This window comes from Cydia amplana, chromosome 5, assembly GCF_948474715.1.
Source record: "Cydia amplana chromosome 5, ilCydAmpl1.1, whole genome shotgun sequence".
Taxonomy (NCBI): domain Eukaryota; kingdom Metazoa; phylum Arthropoda; class Insecta; order Lepidoptera; family Tortricidae; genus Cydia; species Cydia amplana.
Genome location: NC_086073.1, coordinates 11,722,236 through 11,742,959, shown reverse-complemented (window position 1 = coordinate 11,742,959; position 20,724 = coordinate 11,722,236). Strand labels below are relative to the sequence as shown.

The 20,724-nt window shown below is 37.2% G+C and overlaps 4 protein-coding genes across 4 annotated transcripts; 1 reads left to right on the top strand and 3 right to left on the bottom strand.

Moving 5' to 3' along the window:
- Window positions 1–1,772: 1,772 nt before the first annotated feature.
- On the bottom strand, window positions 1,773–3,907 carry LOC134648043 (uncharacterized protein C18orf19 homolog A-like). The gene is made up of 4 exons (XM_063502478.1): window positions 3,714–3,907; window positions 3,205–3,633; window positions 2,728–2,890; window positions 1,773–2,278 (listed from the first exon to the last, which is right to left on the bottom strand). The coding sequence occupies exons 1-4, from the start codon at window positions 3,784–3,786 to the stop codon at window positions 2,056–2,058; spliced, it is 888 nt and encodes a 295-aa protein (XP_063358548.1). The 5' UTR covers window positions 3,787–3,907; the 3' UTR covers window positions 1,773–2,055.
- A 755-nt stretch (window positions 3,908–4,662) lies between these two features.
- Window positions 4,663–8,401, bottom strand: LOC134648042 (2',5'-phosphodiesterase 12). The gene is made up of 8 exons (XM_063502477.1): window positions 7,713–8,401; window positions 7,506–7,629; window positions 7,288–7,427; window positions 6,874–7,036; window positions 6,321–6,609; window positions 6,119–6,239; window positions 5,682–5,833; window positions 4,663–4,790 (listed from the first exon to the last, which is right to left on the bottom strand). The coding sequence occupies exons 1-8, from the start codon at window positions 8,395–8,397 to the stop codon at window positions 4,680–4,682; spliced, it is 1,785 nt and encodes a 594-aa protein (XP_063358547.1). The 5' UTR covers window positions 8,398–8,401; the 3' UTR covers window positions 4,663–4,679.
- A 1,756-nt stretch (window positions 8,402–10,157) lies between these two features.
- On the top strand, window positions 10,158–11,298 carry LOC134648490 (protein transport protein Sec61 subunit beta). Its single transcript, XM_063503010.1, has 3 exons — window positions 10,158–10,318; window positions 10,401–10,600; window positions 11,066–11,298. The coding sequence occupies exons 1-3, from the start codon at window positions 10,316–10,318 to the stop codon at window positions 11,151–11,153; spliced, it is 291 nt and encodes a 96-aa protein (XP_063359080.1). The 5' UTR covers window positions 10,158–10,315; the 3' UTR covers window positions 11,154–11,298.
- A 3,092-nt stretch (window positions 11,299–14,390) lies between these two features.
- On the bottom strand, window positions 14,391–17,320 carry LOC134648041 (frizzled-7-B). Its single transcript, XM_063502476.1, has 2 exons — window positions 15,768–17,320; window positions 14,391–15,137 (listed from the first exon to the last, which is right to left on the bottom strand). The coding sequence occupies exons 1-2, from the start codon at window positions 16,951–16,953 to the stop codon at window positions 14,620–14,622; spliced, it is 1,704 nt and encodes a 567-aa protein (XP_063358546.1). The 5' UTR covers window positions 16,954–17,320; the 3' UTR covers window positions 14,391–14,619.
- Between the last annotated feature and the right edge of the window lie 3,404 nt (window positions 17,321–20,724).

Sequence of the window (20,724 nt, the reverse complement as noted above, 5' to 3'; positions counted from 1 at the left end):
TCTTCATGCTTAGCGCCCTTACTTAGCAGTGATTATAGCTGAGATTTATTTCTCATCTGGGGTTATTCCCACTAGTTACCACCAAGTTGTTAGCAGTGGAAAAAATAATTCCCAGTAGTTACCACCAAAATTTTGTTAGTGTTAAATACTAATAAAAAACAGTACAAATAGTATAGCATAAATATAGAGTGATTTAATTAATAATTATAAGTCGATTAGTGTTTTAGTAAACTGCCTTAAAAGTGACAAAAATATTGAAACAGTTTAACCGGTACTAGCACAAAAACTATAATATATGTATGTAAGGATAAATTTAATAATCCATTTAGATTATTTTTCAAGTTTTTATTGGGTAATTCAGAACTAGTCTATATTTATACAGTTTTTATTAGTATTTAACTCTTAACAAAATTTTGGTGGTAACTACTGGGAATTATTTTTCCCAGTCAGTCACTGGTAACAACTTGGTGGTAACTAGTGGGAATAACCCCTCATCTGTTACCACGGCGTACTGAGTGGTAAAAAATTAGTGAAATAATTCCTAGCAGTTACCATCAAAATCTTTTACATTCACTGCCAGCGCGAGCTTTGAATTATGGGAATTAGGGGGGTTATTCCCACTAGTTACCACCAAGTTGTTATCAGTGGTAACTACTGGGAATTTTTATTCCCAGTAGTTACCACCAAAATTTTGTTAGAGTTAAATACTAATAAAAACAGTCTAAAAATAGTATAGTACATATATAGCGTGATTTAATAAATAATTATGAGTCGATTCGTGTTTTAGTAAACTGCCTTAAAAGTGACCAAAAATATTGAAACAGTTTAACCGGTACTAGTACAAAAACTATAATATATGCAAGGATAAATTGAATAATCCATTTACATTATTTTCAAGTGATTTTATTAGGTAATTCAAAATCACTCTATATTTATACTATACTATTTAATACTGATTTTATTAGCATATAACTCTAACAAAACTTTAGTGGTAACTACTGGGAATTATTTTTCCCAGTAGTTACCAGTGGTAAAAAAAAACCCAGTAGTTACCACTGGTAACAACTTGGTGGTAACTAGTGGGAATAACCCGAATTAGGGTTCAGTTCAAAAAGTCGAAAATCCCAGCAGTAGCATAACCTCAAAGTTGGCAGTAAGGAATCGGAGTGACATAAGTACATAGTATGTAGGTACTGCTACCTGATTAGCGCGGATGCTTAGCTGCGTACTATACTGGTCATGTACCCACAGATCAGAAAGGGCCTTAGGGGTCATCCATTAATTACGTCACACGTTTAGGGGGAGGGGGGGGGGGTCAAGAAAATGTGACATGGGGGAGGGGGGAGTCGCAAACGTTGTGATGTCACTTTAACTTCATCACTTTCATCAGTAACCGAAAATTAATTTATATTTTTTTATTCGCTGTACAGTTAAAAATAATGAGATTTTGGATGTAACTTTCGTTGTGTTATAAAATTACTAATAATTATATATCAAAAATATTTTTTTATTAAAAAAATAATGCCGAGTTAATATTGTCGATTTCGTTGAAAACAAAATTGCCTAAAATGTGACGTCACACCAGGGGGGAGGGGTTTGCAAAATGTGACCAAGTGTGACAAGGAGGGGGGGAGGGGTAAAAAACCTAGAAATTCGTGTGACGTAATTTATGGATAATCCCTTAGGGGGGACAAACGAGAAAATAAGATGCCATATAGTTACTTACTATACTAAGATGAGAGAACTCAATGGGGTGCAAATGCGATAAATAAATATGTATTTATTTACTTTCAGTTATTATATTTGTAAAAGTTAGAAATATAAATTGTAGTTTTTTCTCAACCTGCTTAGTGACACTTGCAATGCCACCAGTTATTTGAATTCATTTACATATTGATCAACACTGCGCCATGACATTCCAAATGTGTTAATCACAATAACATATTGATTCTGAGTCATATTCTAGAATGATCTTGAGTTTAACAGTCTCTTATTATATAATACCATTTAATACCAACAATTAAAATGCTACATTTTCTTATACTAAATACCATATTACTTCCCAACACCAGAATTTACTTGTCTTTTTATTAATCCTATATTCCTTAAATATTTCACAATAAATGGTGTGGCTGTTAATGTGATTGCCATCCTCACTGGAGCAAACACTTTGTGAACAGCATAGGCTATAACGAAAGTTCCAGCATTTGATGATGCCAATTTTGAAACTCCCTCTCCAATATTCAGCTTCTGCAGGACTGCAACTAGATCCACGCCGCTGCAAAAACAAAAAACATTGATAACAAATGTTAAGTAAATCTCTGTAATTAACTAACTATAAATGAATATACAGATATCTGTATATTATCTGTATCTGTATATTACTACCAGAGAATTAGTCGGGAAAATGGAATCTTTATCAAAGGATGAATATGGGTGCTCTTTCAATAATGAGATACATAAAATAGCATTAGTATATGAAAAAACAATAATTAGCCCAAGCAAAGGTTTACCATACCATAAAGTCCACAAAGAGTTTTGGAAATAGGTGCAACACCTGTTCAATATTCAATTACAAACATATCGCATATACAATATGCCTATTAGTTTCAGCATATGTGATATTGTAGAGGACTTTTTTATGATAGTGAAAAAAAGACTTCTAAAATGAAATTAATAAAAAAAAGTTTTAAAAATGAAGTCAACACATAGAATAGAGTACCATACCTAGATACTAGGAGATAACATCCCCCCAATGACATCAGAGAGATTGTGACATGAAATACTATCACAGTGGACCCATATTCTTTGACGGCTTTTTTCAACTTTTCTTTGGCACTCATTGGTGGATTTGGAACGGTACTCATGTTTCTTCTTCCCAGTATTACAGCTATGCTTTGAAAAAGTTCAAACAGTGTTAAAACAACTTTAAATATTTTCCATCATTAAACTGTTTCAAAATATGTTCGTATGCACAATGCCCCACAAACATTGGTTATAGAATTACATATTGATACAAGATTTAGATAGTAATACAAGATTATGGTAGTAAGAAAGGCCTAATGTGTATACACATAAAGCGTCTACCAACTGAGAGCCCATCTGGCGGGTTGCTGGCAGTGAATGTATTAACTATATCAAGTCATTTAGAGCATGATGATGATGTTAGTATCAAGCATTAGTAAGTAATCTTATGACCCATACCTGAGTTCAAGGCTTTGTCCCGGTACTCATTCCTTAATGTGAGATAATGAGCACTATGGAGATGATCAGACAAGTATTTGTAGCCCTGTCCCCACTGAGAGCCTGGCATATTCAAGTGTGTGTGGTTTCCACTGAAGGGGCTCGGCACATTGCTCTGCATTGAAGAGCAAAGATTCACAGCTCCACGACAATCATACTTGTTCATGTGGGGGTCGGGTTGGCTTGTTATATCAATTTGCGAGAAATCCTGTTTCTTGTCATAGGCATTAATGACGGGACCGGATAGGTCTCGTTCCCTCAGTGGCGAAAAGCGGCCCATTTCAGCCGCATTGATGTCCACCACATTAGTCGGAAGCTTTAGAGCAGCTGCTAACGGGAATCGCAAATTTGTCGATATATGTATGGCCTTTCCAACTTGATTAGTGCCACCTGTTAAGAAACGCCAACGGTAAATAATTGATTTAGGTCATCATACATGTACCGCAAGATTCATATGTATTATTGCTTACCAAAGAAAGTATTGCCCAGATAGCTTTTGCCCAGGACGTAACAATTAGTTTTAGAATATATATTATAAGACATACTGACACCAAATATTAAACTTATTGATTTAGAAAACTCCTCTAAAAAAACTTTATATAAAACTTGTTATTCGAAGTTAAATAGACAAAGAAGTCGCTGTCAGCAAGATGCGCAAAAGATTATTCCATTCATTCCATCCATGACATCTATGCACAGACCCAATAAAACCGTATCATTAAAAGGGCTCTATAGACCTTGCAACAAATCGCATACGTTTTTCAATACATTGCGCGAGTTGCGGCACCGACTACACACTCGCGTTCGCAGCTTCGCGCCGCGATTCACGCACGAGTGTGGGCTTTAAAATCCGTTGCGCGCGTCCGCGCCAGAGGGTTTCAAAGCAAAATTTGCCCCCGAAAACACAAAAATTTTCACCACACCAACCTGAAGAAAATCATTTAAAAGTCAATTCTACCAGCAAACATAAGAAAACAGCTCAAAATTTGCATTTGATTACTTTGGCTCACATGTGAATAATATGCAACTTTTCTATCAGTTTTTGAACAATCAAGAGAGCCTTAGGGTCTCCCCATACTTATCGACGCGGATTCGGCGAAAGCCGATAGTAAACAGCATAAACAGGTAAGGTTCGGTTCGGCTCCGTTCGGCCGTCGACGGCCGACGCGTCGGCGTCTATTTCGCTCTTATTGCGTGGACATAAAGTTTCATTTCTATTGGCATTGCCGATTCCGCGTCGATAAGTTTGGGAGACCCTAGCCCTTCACCAGTTAGTGTGGTGAAAAAAGCATTTTTTGGAGCTGTGGCGACCTCACCACAGAAACAAACGAAGACGAAATATTCCAACAATGTTTATTTACACAATTATATTATTAAAGTAATTTCTTCTAAGATAGCACCTACACACTCAAATAAAATTAAATTATCTTACATTGTTACGAGATAAATCGTAGATCAGAAATCAAAGCAATGTGATCTGATGGAAATACTATGCTTGGTAAAGCAGTATGGGCTTGTAGTTCCTCCACGCTGGGGAATGGAACAACCTGAAAAAACAAAGCATGAATAAATGAAATGAAATGACAATAGGGTTCATTATAAAAGTTCTACCAGACGTAAGTACCGAACCACTAGCTTGGTGCGCTCTGGTACGTACAGTCGTTCATAAGCCCCCTCCACACTCGCGTTCGCGGCTTCGCCCGCGATTCACGCACAGGGGGCTCTAAATAAGCAGTATACACGGAATTCTTAGATTTTTAATCAAAATAACAAACAAAATTAATTACTTTGTGAAATCTCGGTCGAGATCTCGAAACACCCAATCTCGATTCAGATTTTTCGTGCGAGATCTCGAATCGCCAATCTTGGTGCGAGATTGCATTGTCTAGTCGCGTCCTGTATACTACGTCGGTGGCAAACAAGCATGCGGCCCGCCTGATGGTAAGCGCCGATTACTAAGCGCTCACCTACACCTACGTGCCTCAGGCTGGACGCAACCCGACATGCGATGCAGGCAGCGTGCAGCAGGCCGTGCGATGGTCTCTGCCGCTACTCCCGCTGCCATAATCCGGAACGAGGGCCTACCGCGAACCACGTTCGACGTGTTGCCTCCCTGTCACACTTACGTACGAATTTACAAGTGCGATAGAGAGGCAACACGTCGAACGTAGTTCGCGGTAGGCCCACAGGTTCAGTTCAGTCAGTTCACTTGGTCATTTTGATTAAGTCAAACGGGCTGGCGTGAGCGGTACGTTCGAGCGATTCGATTTAAATGTATAGACTTGAATGAATTTGTTCTAGAAGATGGCGGGGGCGGTGACGGGCGGCGACGTTTGCACCGCTGCCCAAACCGCCGGTCGCGTGCGTCCAGTACGCGGCTTTAGGACTTTAAAACTTATGAGAACGTTACAAAGCATAATAGAATTACAAATACAAACCTGTTCAACTTCTATATTTGCTTTCTCATAATAAATGTAGTCTAAGCAATCCGCAAAACCAGCTGTGAAATTTGTATATTGAGGTGTGCCACAGGCACTTCCCAGAAGAATGTCTTGTTGGAGATTTAGATCAAGAACAGCTTCATCTGGCTCTGCAAGTACAAATTACGTACTTAAAAGACATAATTTCTCCAAGACAGGACCATCCCGTATTGATTCTGAGCCCAACAGATGTATCTGGGGTAGCCCTAAAATTTACAGACCTAAGAATCCTAAGATAGTAGGTAAGTATCACGTTAAAATAGACACAAGTTGCGGAAACGTGCGCGGCTAAAAATTCAAGTGAGTGTTAGTTTAAAATATGTCACACGTAAGTTTAATTTCGAATACTAAAACCAGAGGGAAGAGTGAAGTGAACCATTTCAGTAAGTACATACTTGAGTTCCAATCAGGAAGGGAACTAGGCGCACTTCCGGTAGTATACAACTGGTAAATACCATTTGATGGTACACTGTTAAAGTCCCCACACAATATTAAAGACATCCTGTGATCTGAAAACTGAAGAAAAAAACATGAAATAAAAAAAATACTAAATATAAATAATGAAGTGATTAATGGCCTCAGTCAACCTAGTATTACCTTATCATGCATCCTTTTCTTTATTTGTTTTAACCAATAAATAACCATCCCTCCTTGTAAAAGTCTTATATGGTCTGCATCAGGGTGAAAGTATAAATGAGTGTTGCCAACTAGCAGTATTTCTTTAGGGTTCTCAAGTGATCTTAAGATTGTTACACTAGCCACAGTAGATCTATCTAAGACTCTTTCTGCAAGCCTACTGTTTTGTTTTACAGCATCCCAGATAGGTTTCAAATCTGTGTTTGACTTGAGCGCCTCTGAAAGTACTATATGCTCCTCACTCAAAAACCTAAAAATAAGAATTAGTGTTTATATTAAATCAGAGACATGTAAATAATAAAACCATATAATCTACATGCAAAAGTAGGCCTCATCATCTGAGGCTCCAATTTTGAGCTCTCCAAGAGTTTTAAAACAGATAGTATCCCAATTTTATTTTATTCCCAATAGTTATTGAAGTGGCATCAACTACAATCATTAAGCTCCAGACTTTGTGTTCAGATTAACAAACTATACTATTTATTTATTACTGATCTTTTCAAAGAGAACATACTCATATCTTCCATCTCTGTAAAAGCAAGCCAACCCTTCAGCAACTTCTTTTCCCTTTTTATAAAATAAACCTTTAAATCCATTATTTCCTAACAGTGGATCTAAAACGGTTTTAAATATTTTCTGGTCCACCTCTTGAAGGCATATAATGTCTGCATTGTAACCTGGAAAGTAAACATAAATAAAATTAGCGAGCAGTATATAGGCACCTGCCGCAATTGCAGAGGATGCTGGTTTGTTCCAGCCCTGGGCACTGGAGGCCTTGGTCACTTTTTCCTTTGTAGGTATAAAATATTTATTTTGGTTATTAATAAATTTTAACATTATTTTCTTTTTCTCCCAAATTTTTGAGCTTCATCGAGCTCATTAATTAAAATCTGTAAAATAGAATAGTGCCATTGTAATAAATCCTTACCTAATAACTCCTTTATTATAAGTTGTTTTCTGTAATCTATATGCAGAGCATATGGTGGGCAATAAGGGTGGAGCACAGTTCTAGTAAATTCCGAGTCACAATACAAGTCTGCTAGTATGTTGTAACTGACACAACGGAAGCTGCAAAACATTAATAATTACACACAATTGATCATGTTTATACAACAAACAATAAGCACATCTAGAATTAAGAGTCACCTCTTGTCTGATAGAAGATTTCTAGTAAACATATGCCTTGTTTCAAATGGGCATCTACCAGGTCCAGCTTCAATATTATTTTTGGAAATAGCATCTACAGCTGGTCCTATGATTGTGCCATTTTCTGTAAAAAAATAAAAAACTTATTTGAATGTACAAATAACAACCATCATCTATATATTTTTTTAACAGATCTAAAGGACTTACTGGGAATACATTCTAGTTTTAGTTTTTTTCCAATGTCTTGAACTGTAGGTATGTAACAATAACCAGTTCCTACTAACTCCCATTGCAAGTGGAACTCGCTTATAGTATTTCCCTTGTCATTAACAGCTTTACAAGTGTACCAGTTATAAACACACTGCTTTACATCAGTGTTTTGAAAAGAAAAGTGTTCTGGGTAAACTCCAAACCCTGATAGTATGCTTTGAGGCAAACTCAAGCTTTCTATCCATGGCACATTGAACACAGCCTCATAAATATGATCTTGTATCTGAAACTTCACTGGCCCTGGCAAGGAAAATAATTCTAGGCAAGTTAAACTTTCAGGTAAACACTTGTCACCATCAAACACTTTCACTTTTATTTCTTCAGTTTCACTAGTACTTTTCTTTTTGTTTCCTTTTCTTACAACTTTATGAACGTTTGCTCCTATGCGAGTTAGTAAATTTTCGACGCTTTCTGATGGTTTTCGGCTTAAATTGAACTGTCTCACGGATTCCTTAACTTTTAATAGAAAAGTTAAATCAATTTTGTCTTCGCTTTTATTATATCTAAAGTAACACTGTTCTGTATTCATGATATTTGATTTAGACAAAGCAATTCCAGAGTAAAATTTTCGTCCTATGTTAAATATTCTACAAAACATTGCACGATTTGCTTTCATCGGCATAGGTTAGCTCCTTCGCCACACACCATTATATATTGTCATTGTCAATGTCAATAAAATTACTGTCAATGTCAAATGAATTGCCATGTCACTCGTGCGCGAATCGCGGCTGTGCGCCGCGGTAAGCGAGTGTGGAGGGGGCTTTTAATATGGAATACTTGCGCGGATCATGCGCACCAGCGCCTTAACTGAAGCAGAGAGAGCAATTCAGAGCATGAGCATCTTACTTGCGCTAGTAGCTTGCGCCACTTAAATGCGTGATATTAAATCACACAAGTTGAATTTGTAGCTCGAGAATATTTTACACAGTTGCGCAATTTATAAGGCGACTTATTTTCGTCTGTAAAGCTGGCCATACACACTAGGGTACGCCTGCGCAGTTTTACCTGTACAGTTCAACTGCGCAGGTAAACAGGAGCGTGTGTGGCATTCGACTGTGCAGTTTTCTACGACTGCACAGTTGACCTGCGCGAATATGAAAATAGATATTTTTTAAGCTGGCCATACACACTAGGGTACGCCTGCGCAGTTTTACCTGTACAGTTCAACTGCGCAGGTAAAAAGGAGCGTGTGTGGCATTCGACTGTGCAGTTTTCTACGACTGCACAGTTGACCTGCGCGAATATGAAAATAGATATTTTTTACCTGTGTGCTCTTGAACTGTACAGTTAAAACTGAGCGTATGTGGCGTTCGCCTGATCGCGGTCTCGTAAACGGAATGAAACGCTAAGTCGAGTTAAATTAACTTTATAAATTAGAGCCCTGCCTGGACCGAATGATAAAACATGGTTTTTATTATTGTATATTTTTTTTAGACTTGAAGTATAATACATGGTGATTTGGTACCATATTATGTCTGACCATACTCTGAGGGATGGATAATGTAGGTCATACTCATATTGAACAACTTTTATTATGGGACCAACCCCGAAGTCGTTATTTTTTGTCTTTCTTGCGCTTTATAATTAAAAACAATATCGTTAATAGAGTGCTGCGTCAACATCAAGCACAGCTGACGACGGTGCCATGGTTACACAACTGAGAGTTTGTGCAGGTTTACCGCTGCCGTGTGTGTGCTCCCCCCAGCTAGGGTTTACCTGTGCAGTTTAACTGTACAGGTAAAACTGTGTAGGCATACCCTAGCGTGTATGGTCAGCTTTACCTGTGTGCTCTTGAACTGTACAGTTAAAACTGAGCGTGTGTGGCGTTTGCCTGCGCAAGTGCGCAGGCCACAGTTGATCGCGGTCTCGTTACTCGTAAGCGGAATGAAACGCTAGTTGAGTTAAATTAACTTTATAAATCAGAGCCCTGCCTAATTCCCCTGATGATAAAACATGTTTTTTATTCTTGTATAATTTTTTTAGACTTGAAGACACATACATAGACTTGATACATGGTGATTTGGTACCATATGTCTGACCATACTCTGAGGGGTGGATAATGTAGGTCATACTCATATTGAACGACTTATGGGACCAACCCCGAAGTCGTTATTTTTTGTCTTTCTTGCGCTTTATAATTAAAAACAATAACGTTAATATAGTGCTGCGTCAACATCAAGCACAGCTGACGACGGTGCCATGGCTACACAACTGAGAGTTTGTGTAGGTTTACCGCTGCCGTGTATGTGCTCCACCCAGCTAGGGTTTACCTGTGCAGTTTAACTGTACAGGTAAAACTGTGCAGGCATACCCTAGTGTGTATGGCCAGCTTAAAAAAATTCCATAAAGTGGCAACATTGATGACGACGTGTCATTTTCACTGTACGCGTTGCAATAGAAGTGCCAACAGTTTACTACAGTATTGGAATCGCATTGGAAAGGCCAATAAGTTCTACCCAGAGTTCGTGAATCGTCAATCTGTGTCGAACGATAACTAGTTTCGTTTTGTGAATTGAGATATACACAGAAGCTAGAATAAAATGGTAAATATTAATGGTGTTTTTTCATATAATACCATTTATAATTATAACGGTATAGTTATTATTTATCCGTGTCATGTTGTAGCCACCATCCCCGAGCTCGACGAATGTTGGATCAGGAGGCCGATCCCCTAGCAAGGCGACCGCTGCCCCTCGTTCGTCAACTGGCGGTACTGTGAGGCAACGCAAGACCACGACCACCACCGCAGCCAGGAGCCGCACCACAGGCGCTGGCTCCGGTGGCATGTGGCGATTCTACACTGATGATTCCCCTGGCGTTAAAGTGTAAGTGCTATTACAGTCACAAAACTATTAGCTTAAGACCCCTGCATAAATATGTCATGTTTGCAGGGGTTAGGGGTACTAAGCAAATAGATTTGCTGACTATACATTTAATATTAGTTGTAACTAAATTTGCATTGTAGGTAGGTCCTCACATGACGAAAATTTTGGTGTGAGAAATATTCAACTTTCCAAATGCCAAAAACAATCTTGATGAAGACATGTCCAAAAAATAAGAAAATAATATTAAAAATTGATTCAACTTTGGAAATCTAGGATGCAACAGATTTATTAACGATGTGTGTCATGTAGCATTCAGGCGTATAGACTATAGACCTACCATAGGGTATACTAGTATACTTCAGACTGTTAGTACAAACAGTTCTACTTTTTGCTATTATACCCACTGGAAGCAGAACTAAAATAGGTATGTTTTATATTAAGAATGTGTTTTTGTCTTTGTTACAGTGGCCCAGTTCCAGTGTTAGTGATGTCTCTTCTCTTCATCGCGTCAGTGTTTATGCTTCACATTTGGGGAAAATATACCAGAGCATAATATGTAAACTTAATGTTAAGTTCTACTTTAATTGTGCGAGAGAATGGATGAAATGTTAAGTGCTCTTGTACTGGGAGGATAGGTTTAATTATCAATTATTTATCTAATGTTTTATATTAATTCAAAAGTAAATGTAAGAAGCAAACTTGTTGTATTATTTATCTTCTGTTATGCAATAATATTGTTACCTTTTAGTCTAGAAACAATTCTGTTCTGTTTGAGCCCCTTCTGCAAATTTTTTTGGGGTTTAAACCCACCTGGAGAATTAATTACACAAAACCATTTGTGCGCCCCCAAAGACGAGCAAAGCGAAGTGCACTACCTACCTTTTCTTGAAGCGCTTGTCGTTTTTTTGATATCATAACTTGGGGTTGGATTATACTAGATAAACAGAATTCTCAGGGTGTGATGTCAATAGTGGACTTATTAAGCATAAAAAGTTGCAATTCCATAGCTCTTATACTTGAGATTTTATTAATATCTAAAAAACCACGATTTCGACACTGACTGATTGATGATCATGAAAACTTACTTCCTGAAGTCCTAGGAAGCTGAAATTTGGTATGTAAGATAGTATTAGTAAACAAACAACAAAAAATTCTAAAACTTGAAATTTGTAGCCCTTGTAGAGTTTGAGAAGTTAGGGCTTGTAGAGTTAGAAGCTTGGGTCTACAAGAGATTTCATAACTTTTTGCCAGTGCAAGCCTTATGGTTTCGTCTTGGCAACATTTTACATGAAAATGTTTTTGGTGTATGTTTGGCTGAAATTATTATATGGGAACCTCTATAAATAACACAGCAATTGGTCTTTTTTAGTAAATTGGTAAAGCTGAACCATGGATTTAACCTTAGGTCAACATAGCAAAGTTTTATTTAGTTTAAACCACACGCCCGGCTTCGCACGGTTTAACAAATAATACAGAAACCTTCCCCTTGAATCACTCTATCTATTGAAAAAATAACGCATCAAAATCCGTTGCGTAGTTTTAAAGATCTAAGCATACATACAGACAGTGGGAAGCGACTTTGGTTTATACTATGTAGTGAAGTTCACTATCATGTTGATTGAGAAACACTTGTATGGATTTATCATACTGGTTCTCTTGCCCCTGACCAACCCTGACAAAATAACCCAACCTTACTCTTGCTCCAGCGCTTCTGAAGCACGTCAGATTTGTCGTGGTAAACATTTTATCTAATTGCCATTACAGTCATGACCCTCTGCTGGGCCCTGGACTGTCTAGGAGTTCTAGGTTCAATTTTTTTTATGATATAGGAGGCAAACGAAAAGACGAATCGCCTGATGGCAAGCCGTCGCTCTTAATAGACACCCGCACCACTAGAGGGGTTGTAAGTGCGTTGCCGGCATTAAAGATGGGAATAAGCTCTTTTCTTTAAGATTCAATATTTAATTCGCACCTGTATAATTAAGGCAGCTTCACTTGCCTTTGACTTCAGCGTTCGGACTCCGTGACGGCTCCGGTGCCGTAGGATGAGCAGCCTTTCCATCGTGCCTCCAGCTTTTTATATTTACTCTAGTGGTAAGACCACTAGAAATGTGGGGTACTCTGATTGGGAAGATTATTATAGCTGGCCAAGAAGATCTTGTCCGTAGAAAAAGGCGGCAAATTTGAAAAATGTAGGCGCGAAGGGATATCGTCCCATAGAAAATTTGAATTTCGCGCCTTTTTTTAATGACAAGATCTGCTTGACCAGCTTTATAATGTAATGCTGGTAACCCAGGTATTGGCTGTTGTATTTATAAATGTTGCTAACAAATCTACAATAATAGATAATAGGTAGTTGGAGGAAGACTATGGACTTCGTTTTTGCGTAAATTATTTATGAATGGATTTAGGCCAACTTATTTCAATCAGAACTGTATTCATTTCTTCTAATATGTACCATTGTTGAGGGGAAAAGTAGTATGCTATTAAGAGTCCCTCACTACACTCAAGATTCTTAGTTAGAAGCTTTCGCTTGCTCGCGATTCCAAATCAGCACTCGTCACAAAATCTAACTTTGCCCTCTTGTCGCACAAATAAATACTTAGTAATTACTTTGTAGTCGAAATTAATAATTACTTTGTAGTCGAAATTAATCCAACCTCAGAGAAAGGAAGAGGTTCTGACTGAATTCATCAGATTTTTTTTATTAATGCTTAGCATTGATAGACAGAGACACTAAAGCTAAGCCGCGAACAGACAATGTATAGCGAAACAATAAAGGGTTTCGTATTTGCTGTAGCATTCTAAAGACTATAGGTAGGTAAGGTGTATTGGGGTTATTTCGATAAATTCATTGAGGGTAGTTGTTCGTGAATTTCGTGATTGGACTCAAGTCACATATTGAAGATAGGTACCTACGAAAAAATCCCAATACACAATATCATCAATTGTTTTTTTAACGGAAAGTAGTGTTTGTTGTGTTTCGGTTGCCTTTTGCTAGTGTAAAAAAGCGGCCAAGTGCGAGTCGGACTCGCCCATGAAGGGTTCCCTACTTAGGCGATTTATGACGTATAAAAAAAACTACTTACTAGATCTCGTTCAAACCAATTTTCGGTGGAAGTTTACATGGTAATGTACATCATATATTTTTTTTAGTTTTATCATTCTCTTATTTTAGAAGTTACAGGGGGGGGGGACACACATTTTACCACTTTGGAAGTGTCTCTCGCGCAAACTATTCAGTTTAGAAAAAAATGATATTAGAAACCTCAATATCATTTTTGAAGACCTATCCATAGATACCCCACACGTATGGGTTTGATGAAAAAAAAATTTTTTTGAGTTTCAGTTCGAAGTATGGGGAACCCCAAAAATTTATTGTTTTTTTTCTATTTTTGTGTGAAAATCTTAATGCGGTTCACAGAATACATCTACTTACCAAGTTTCAACAGTATAGTTCTTATAGTTTCGGAGAAAAGTGGCTGTGACATACGGACGGACAGACAGACGGACAGACAGACAGACAGCAGACATGACGAATCTATAAGGGTTCCGTTTTTTGCCATTTGGCTACGGAACCCTAAAAATGCTTTAAATTATAATTATATCCTCAAATTTCAGTTCCAAGAATTGTAGTCGTTGGTGTATGATTGTGCTCGGTCCTTCTGTCTTTCATTGTTCACATTAACAATAGCATTGCACGCTTTGTGTTTTTATGCCAACCATTTGTTTACTACTGCTATTCGTTGGACGGCTTCCCCCGGAGAAGAATAAAATAAAAACAGGTATGATAGTAAAATACGTTTTAATTACATTACACTGATGATTCTTAACTTAAGTATTGTAAAAAAAGTAACTTAAAAAAGTAAAAATAATTATGAAAAATAATCTCCATAATCGAGACAAAAAGGTATTTACAAATATCAGCCTTGTTTCTTATGTTACGAAATAACTGCCACTTAGCTGCCAACTTGATTTATAAAAGCAACAACACCGATTTTACTCCTAAATTTAATCTATCACACATAAGCTTCAACTCTTCGACCTTTAATTTTATCGAAAAATTGGCGCCATGACACTAAAGTTTTACTAGACCAGATCCAAAAACTAGACGTTATGCCAACAATCATAGTCATGAGATATTTTATCATGAACATTTCAAATTTCGGCCGCTCAGTCTCCTGGCGGGTAAAAGGGCATGGTATAGAATACAGAGATGAAGAACACATATCCCTATGCCAGGTCACCATCCAGCTATCAAAATATGCTTGCTCATAAAACAAACACGCAATCACAATCAAAGCTGGCACAGTATATAGGACACCAAAAACACCAATCCGAATCATTAGCTTCTCGAGTTTATCAGTCTTGGTGCCATCATGTTTCATGACTGTTCGAATGCGAAATAGAGAGACAAACCCTGCCAGTAGAAATACAGTACCAAGGACTAAATACACACATAATGGAGCTAGAACAAATCCTCGCAGTGCTTCTGCATTCCAAATACCTACGTAGCAAACTCCAGACAGGACATCACCTATAAAAAGAAAAAAACCATAACTTAATAAGACACATTTTAAAGCCATTAATTTTATTATCATTCATAAGGGAGGTGCAACATTTCTGGAACAAGGTAAATAATAGTAGTAGTAGTAGTAGTAATCACTTTATTGTACACAACACAGGTTTACATAATGTTTACAGAAATAAAGGTACAAAGGCGAACTTATCCCTGTAAGGGATCTCTTCCAGCTAACCTTCGAGTAGATGAGGGGAGAATTCAAATTAGATAGACAAACTTACGGAATGTACAGTAACACTTTAAAAGTAAACTAACCTAAATGTCCAAAAGTAAATAAAATACATAAATATTATTATAAAATAAAATACATGCTACATACATAAATACTAAACATATATTACATATAAAAAATATATATATATATATATATATATTATATATATATATATATATTATATATATATATATATATATATATATATATGTGTAATAATAGTTTATGGAATACTTTCCATTTTGTTCTATGAAAATATCTGTGAAATATTTAGGAAACATACATTTTCAGACAAAAGGCCATGGAACCGCTAGTATCATGAACATTAAAGATGAATACAATTAGTGCAAAAATAATTATGTTAAACTTACCATCAACTTTTCCCATTGCTAATATTGATATGGTTTTGATTGCAGGTACAGCCCAAGCAGCCAAATGAAAGTACTGTGAGTTGGCTTCAATAGCTTCATGGCCCCATTTCAATCCAGCGGCTAAGAACCAAGTCAGGGTCAATATCACCCACCAGATACTGGAGGCCATACTAAAGAAATACACAACCATGAATAAGATGGTGCATGGTTCATGCTTGGTTCCTTGAGTAATAAGCATGGGGTTGGCTAGTCTTGACCCACCATGTGTGGAGGGGAATGGGCCCTGGCAGCTCACACTGTCACCAGCACCCCAACCCATGATGTAGCTGCAGGCTACCATCAAGTAGCAAACGGACAAGAAAATAATAGGCCTTTCAGGATAGCGAAATCTATCAGTATCAATCAAAAATGTCAACACAGTGAATAAACAGCTCAATGCACACAAAGTTGCCCAGATTCCGATCCACAGCCTTGAAAACTTCTTTGCATCTTGTTTAAAAAACATTCCATCACAGGGGGCTCCACAATCTGGTTGAATCTTATCACCAACTATCAAGGAATAATCCAAATCAAAGCTTTTAGGTACTTCAAATTGGGCTGGGCACACAAAGCCATAATCCTTTGCGCCGGGTAACTTAGCTGGGTCTCTTTCAATATTTGATTTATAGTCAACTTTGCGATGCTTGTGCTCTGTGGGCTTGCGAGAATCATGTGTAGCATTGTTATCACCCACACATATTACGTGTTCATCTGTTGCCACTGGGAACTTGGAGCAGTCTAAGTAATCGGGCCATGGGAATCCAAAATCAGCCATTAATTCATCACAATTGTGCCTTGCGGATTCACAGAGGTGTCGGCAGGGCTGAATGGGTTTATCTAGAATTGTGCATACAGGAGCAAACATTGAACACAGGAAAAACTTCAGATCCGGTGAACAATTCACTTTTATCAAGGGGGTGAACTGATGAATTTCTGCTCCAGCATCCTTCTGATTCGCGTGGTTTAGCAAATTTGGAAATATCGTTTGATTGTATTGAATCTGTTGACAGAGTGGAATTGTAATCGGCTCGCAACGTCCATGGTGAGGCAAAGAATCACCTTGCAAAACAGTAACACGTGAAGTTTCAGTAACAACTAGTGAACATAGTACTTTTAAAATAAGAAGAATACACAATCTTCCCATCATGAATTGTAGTCACCTGTAGTTCCTTTCATTCATATGTATCAAATCACTTCTCATAATCCATAGTAACACGATCTGTGTGTTTTGCTAGATCAAATTTCATTCATGAATGGTAAAGAATTTATAACAGGAATTTTCAAGAAAAACTTGAATTAATGCTAATGAATTTTTGTTCAGAAGCTATGCAGCATTTGATTGTAGAACTTGATTCACGATTCACACAAATAAATTCATTCTAGTTTGTATAAAATTAATAAATAAAAAATACTGTGCGTAGGCCAGTGGCCATAATAATACAAATTACAAGTTACAAGTTGTCTTGTCTCTACAATACAATAGACAAAACATGGTCACAGACAGAAACAACGCACCGCGGTGTGGCCATTTTTATAAGTTTGTTCTTTCATTTAATCATATTTATTATTAGTATGATAAAAGCCGATTAAATATAAACATTACTATTATTAATTGTGATTTATATTTTATAAAAGAAAGTATAATGAGATTATTCTCTCCAAATTCCCTCTGTCAATTTAAACAATTAAAAGGTATTTGAACGATTGCCACTTTTTTTAGCTACTCGTCCCATTCTGTTACAAAGAGTATGCATGGGATAGCTAGCGTATCTTGCTTCAGAACGTGAACTGAACTGAATAAATTGACATTTCCGCATTTCCGCTTGACATGTTGACAACAGTGTTGCCAACTTGGCATAATTGATGCCAGATGTGGCATATTTTCACACTCTTTGGCATCAACATTTTCTATTTAGCATCTGGCATATTTTTTAGCATAATTAGTGAATTGTGTCCCTAAGCCAAGTTTGACACCTACTTGGCCGTGTAAACCATGGCACAACCGTCAAAGGAAATTTTATGCTTTAACGAGGAATTATAAGCGGTAACAGACTACCGCGGTAATAGACGAGAGTACTGATATTGAAAGAAATGTTGAGGCGAAAGGTTGCATTCCCATAAAAGTCAAAAGTCAAAATATACTTTATTCATGTAGGCCTAGCAACAAGCAGTTATGAATCGTAACGTACTTATAAATTATCTTAAGCTAATTATCAGAGCAATTTATTGATGTTATTATGTAAGAAAATTGAATCTCGCGCCTTTTCTACTTACAAAGTGGGTGTGCCAGCTAGAGTGTAACTATATTTTTTATTGTGGCTATTTTACATTAGCCACATCACATTAAATTTGACAGCACAAAGGCTTGTTTTAAATTGTTTCCAAATTTTCCAATATATGCCATTCTTGTCACAATTTCTGAAAAAAAAATATCCATCCGACTATCGATGCGAACAGACGTGTTGAAATTATAATTAAATAATATACAAATTAAAATCGTGTGCAATATGCATTGACCTCGACATTGACAAACTGTGTCATGCGACGTTCTTTGCTTGTGTAGTGCAAGTAGTTATGACGTCAAAGTGTTTAAACAACTTTATTCATTATGAGTGCTAATAACAGCCCGTTTGGCAGAAGTTCCATAATTCAGCGTTCCCCGCCATCAACACCAGTGCCACCGAATACCGGAAATGAAAATGCACAACCAACGAGCGCAAAATACCTTGACCCGGTCCCAACATCAGAGATTCAGAACTGGATGAGCACCATAGATAAATCTCTTAGTGAAATCTGCAGCATATCGGCGGAAGGCAAATTAAACTCCGACCAAAAACTCAGGATCCCCAATCTTTGCCGAAAGGTTTCCCACGGTTCCGCAAACTTGGCAGTTCTTTACCAAGGCCTTAAAGCAAAGGCACTCGTTAACCACTGTACTCTTCAGACGCTTCAAGAAAAACAAGACCTATCAGACAGTTTCCGAGCCCTCAAGGACAGTATCGATAACACTAACAGACCGGCCACACACGCACTTTCTTTTGCCGATATGGTGAAAACCAGTAACAAAAACGAAATTCGTCCTAATAATTTGAGCTCAGTCGCAATTTATCCTAAAGATCAGTTGAAGTCAAGCGAGGAAACGAAAAACCTAGTACAAAAAATTATTAATCCCGAAGAAATGAAACTGCACGTAAGAGCGCTGCGTAATGTTAAAAATGGCGGTGTTATCATCAGCACTGACACTAAGGACGACATAGAAAAATTGAAATTGACATTTAAAAACACATCCCCGAATTTCACCATCGATGAACCCTTCAAGCGCAGGCCCAGAGTCGTAATAGTAGGAGTACCATCGGCTCTACGGGAACAAGAGGTCTACAGTTGTTTATACGAACAGAATATAGCCGACAAGTTTCCAGACCTAACTCGGGAAAATTTCTTAGCGTCTATCATATTAAACCATAAGTCGGGTAAGAAAGATGCAGAGACCTGTAACTACGTGATATAAGTTCCAGCCTATATACGACGAGCCCTCATATCTCAGAACCGAGCCTGAGCCTTCATCAACTGGTCTTCGTGTCCTGTCAGAGACTTCACAACTATTACAAAGTGCTTCAAGTGCCATTTTTACGGCCATGCTGCCAAAACATGCAAACAACCAGAGTTCACCTGTGGACATTGCAGTAATCCTGGGCACTCGGACAAGGATTGTGCGCTTAAAGCAGAATATCCCAAATGCGCATCATGCAGTCTCTTCAAAAAAAAAACCCAATGCTCATAAAACTGGGGACCCTGACTGTCCCATCAGGAAAATGGCCGAACGACGTTACATCAACTCTATTGATTATGGGGAGGGCTAAAATATGCTCTAAGTACATGCTAAAACATTATTTGTTCTAGCTGGTTTGTAGTTACATATTATCATTTGCGATCGACGTATAGATGGATAATGTTTTTCATACTTAAGTAATTAATGTTTGTATACAATTGTCATCAATAAATGCTTTATTTACTAACCAATAGGTACCTTATGTTTAATTTGCCCTACTAACCGTAAACCTATCAAAATGTAATTCATGCCTCGTAACTATTTTAAAGGTAAACTAATAACAACGCAATAAAAAAATAAACACGATCGACCTACTTTATAGATTGTATATTATAGATACTGACACAGATTGCTGTGTCAACCAGGTATTGACCTGGTTACAAAGTGTAAGATATCTCAATACCTATTTATGTCTCTTGTTCATGATTTTAATTTGCTAATATTGATCATTAAATTAGTATATTATCTCTTTATAATCCTGTATCTCAGATACAGGATTATATTCCTAGTTCAGGCGCACGTAACAATGTACGTAATATGTAAAAGTTCACGCATAATGTAACATTAGCAGTAAGGTTTTCTTAATAAATTATTCTTATTCTAATTAAATCCAAAGAATCGGGCTATGCCTTCTCTGCATCACATTGATTTTTAGTTATAGATGGTCAACCAAATCTTGTCAGTAGAAAAAGGCGGCAAATTTGAAAAATGTAGGCGCGAAGGGATATCGTCCTATAGAAAATTAGAAATTCGTTCCTTTTTTTACTGACATGATTTGGTTGACCAAGTATTCATATAATGTTTAGCATTTATTTTAGCACATTTCAAAATTATTTAGCATATTTCTGGCACAATCTAGACATACGTCTGGCATATTTTCAAATTCCGAGTTGGCAACACTGGTTGACAAATGGTTGACAACGACAATTTAATTTTAATTTCAAAGCCTTCAAAGGTTTTGTTTATATTTTGGCTGAGCTAGCCGAAACAGCAGCTATTTTTTATTTAATACACGCATGATACTTAGTCATTAAATAAGTGATAACCAATAGCTAAGTTTACATTAGTTTAGTAATACGCAAAGAAGAT